The 2,561-nt window shown below is 31.2% G+C and overlaps 1 protein-coding gene across 1 annotated transcript; it reads left to right on the top strand.

The window, feature by feature from the left end:
- The first annotated feature begins 1,114 nt into the window (after positions 1-1,114).
- Positions 1,115-2,044, top strand: LOC131368316 (olfactory receptor 4S2-like). The gene has a single exon (XM_058414333.1). It carries the CDS (start codon positions 1,118-1,120, stop codon positions 2,042-2,044), a length of 927 nt encoding a protein of 308 aa, XP_058270316.1. The 5' UTR covers positions 1,115-1,117.
- Positions 2,045-2,561: the final 517 nt, after the last annotated feature.

The raw sequence follows: 2,561 nt of genomic DNA, 5'->3' as shown, positions 1-2,561 counted from the left end.
TGTTATGAGTTTATAATCATGTACATTAAGACAAACTATGATTGCAGATGTGAAAGCTACAAACAACTTTATGAAAAAATCTTTTTCTGACTTTAATAATTCATATGATTATTAACAAAAAACTCTAGTAGTAGAATATGGTCCTCATTATAGCTCCAGTGAGGCCTTCCAGTCTTCCAGAGTTGAGAGAGAAAAGGTGGTGAAGCACACCACATAGCTGACTCGAGAAGGTCTTCAAAACCCTGGTGCTAATTCCATTAGACCCCACATTTTCCAAAACAGAAGTTGATATATTCTGTAATACAGTTAGTCAAAGTTTGTCAATGTTTGACAGTCTGTCAGTCTCTCCATGTGATTCATATAGTATACCTGCATACCTGCAAATGTGCTAACCACTAAGCAACTAGGGCCCGAAACCTGATCTGATATTGGCCCAACTTCAACTAAGATTTCTTTAGCAGGAGGCAAAGAGAATAGACATTACTTTTAAGACATCTACAGAATTAGCTTTGATTTAAAAGGTTGCAGTAGGTATAAGGACTTTGCTTGTCTAAGCTGTAGTAAAAGAAAACAGTAAAGTTTGTATAAAATTAGCAGTCAATTTAGCAGTCTGTCTCTTTTTTCCACAGATAAAAATATTCATCAGAATTAATAGCAGTAAAAAACAAAAAAACAATTAAACTAATTAAATGGAACTTTATCAATTTATGTTGTGATTAAATAATGTTTTTCAACATTGGGTAGTCTTAAGAGAATTGTCAGTAAGAAAGAGGATGACAAGGCTGCTTATAAAATGGATCAGTCATCTCTTCATTGGAAGAAACACAAAGACAGGAGATGGTATGGCATAATTATTATTTATTTGTTAAAGAGTCATAAGATTCTAAAATTGCTACCTATCTATTAATCTGTTCAGAGTTAACAATTTTATGGCTTTGAAGGTAATAATAATAATAATAATAATAATAATAATAATAATAATAATAATAATAATAATAATAATAATAATTATTTCAACATTACATGTTTATAGGCTTATAAATATTAATAAATAATATGTGCAATATAATGATGTAGCCATAAATAATTACTTTTTCTATTATAGACTCAGTCAAGAATGGATAATGTTTCCAACATCTTAGTGTTCTCCCTCTCTGGATTAAATGTAACAATGGAAACCAGATATGTTTTTTTTTCATTGACCACATTGGTTTATCATGTTATCTTGTTGTGCAACATTATTGTTATTTTATGTATTGTCTTAGATAAGCAGCTTCATGAGCCTATGTACATATTTTTGTGTAATTTATGTATCAATGCAATTTATGGCACTACAGGCTTTTACCCTAAATTCATATATGATTTACTTACTCAGTTTCATGAAATATCATATGTTGGATGTCTGATTCAGGTATTTGTTATTTATTCATCAGCTTTATGTGATATTTCAACGCTGACAGTAATGGCATATGACAGGTATGTGGCCATATGTAAACCACTAGAATACCATGCAGAAATGAACAGCCAAAAAGTTTTAAAATGTGTTCTTGTATGTTGGATTCCACCATTAATTTGTATGACTGTTGTTGTGCTATTAACATCAAGACTAACCCTATGTGGCTCAAATATTGAAAAATTATACTGTGAAACATGGGCAGTTGTTAAACTGGCCTGTTCCTCTACAGTAGTGAACAATGTGATTGGATATACAGTTATTATTGTTTATTTTGGACATGCAGTATTGATTGTTTATTCATACATTCACTTGATTAGAAACTGCACAAAATCAAAGGAGAGCAAATATAAATTTATGCAGACTTGTGTGCCACATCTACTTGCTCTGTTTAATATTGCTGTTGCTTTGTTGTTTGATGTGTTTTACAGTCGATATGGCTTCACATCTGTTCCTCAAAGTTTACGAAATTTCATGGCACTGGATTTTCTTTTCATACCTCCTGTTTTAAATCCCCTTATTTATGGACTAAAACTGGCCAAAATACGAAAGCAAGTGAAAAGAATGATCTTCAACATAATTAAAACATAAACTGGAAATGGCTAGATTGCCATTGCATAGCGCTTTCAGCAAGATAATGGAAAACCTTCATTCTAATTCTTAATCTTAAAAAAGCCAATTAAATAACTTTTATTTTCACACAAATTGGATCACATACAACAGCATCTCATTAAATTTCTTTCATTTTTTTCAGTCACCCTTTTAAATTAGTAAGTATGGACTTTTACAGCCAGTTGAGCAGCAGAAGCACCATGGACCAGTAATACAAATGTAATGAATGCTGACTGTGAACTTTTCTAAGTGTTTATTTTTTTATATAGATATCTTTTGACGTTCCTACTTGATGTGAAACAAGTTATTGTGATGAAACTATGTTCAAGAACAGAATTATTTATTTTTAAATAATTCTGAGGACATCTAAAGAATATACCATCTCCTCTGAAACTACTGAAATGGCAAAGCCAATTAATTTGTGTACTCCAAATGGGTAAAAGATCAAAAGATGTGATGAGAGTTTGGGATTCCAGCTTTTATTTCCTGATATTTG

The sequence above is a fragment of the Hemibagrus wyckioides genome, linkage group LG17 (genome assembly GCF_019097595.1).
Source record: "Hemibagrus wyckioides isolate EC202008001 linkage group LG17, SWU_Hwy_1.0, whole genome shotgun sequence".
Lineage (NCBI taxonomy): Eukaryota > Metazoa > Chordata > Actinopteri > Siluriformes > Bagridae > Hemibagrus > Hemibagrus wyckioides.
This window is presented reverse-complemented; position numbering and strand designations above follow the sequence as displayed.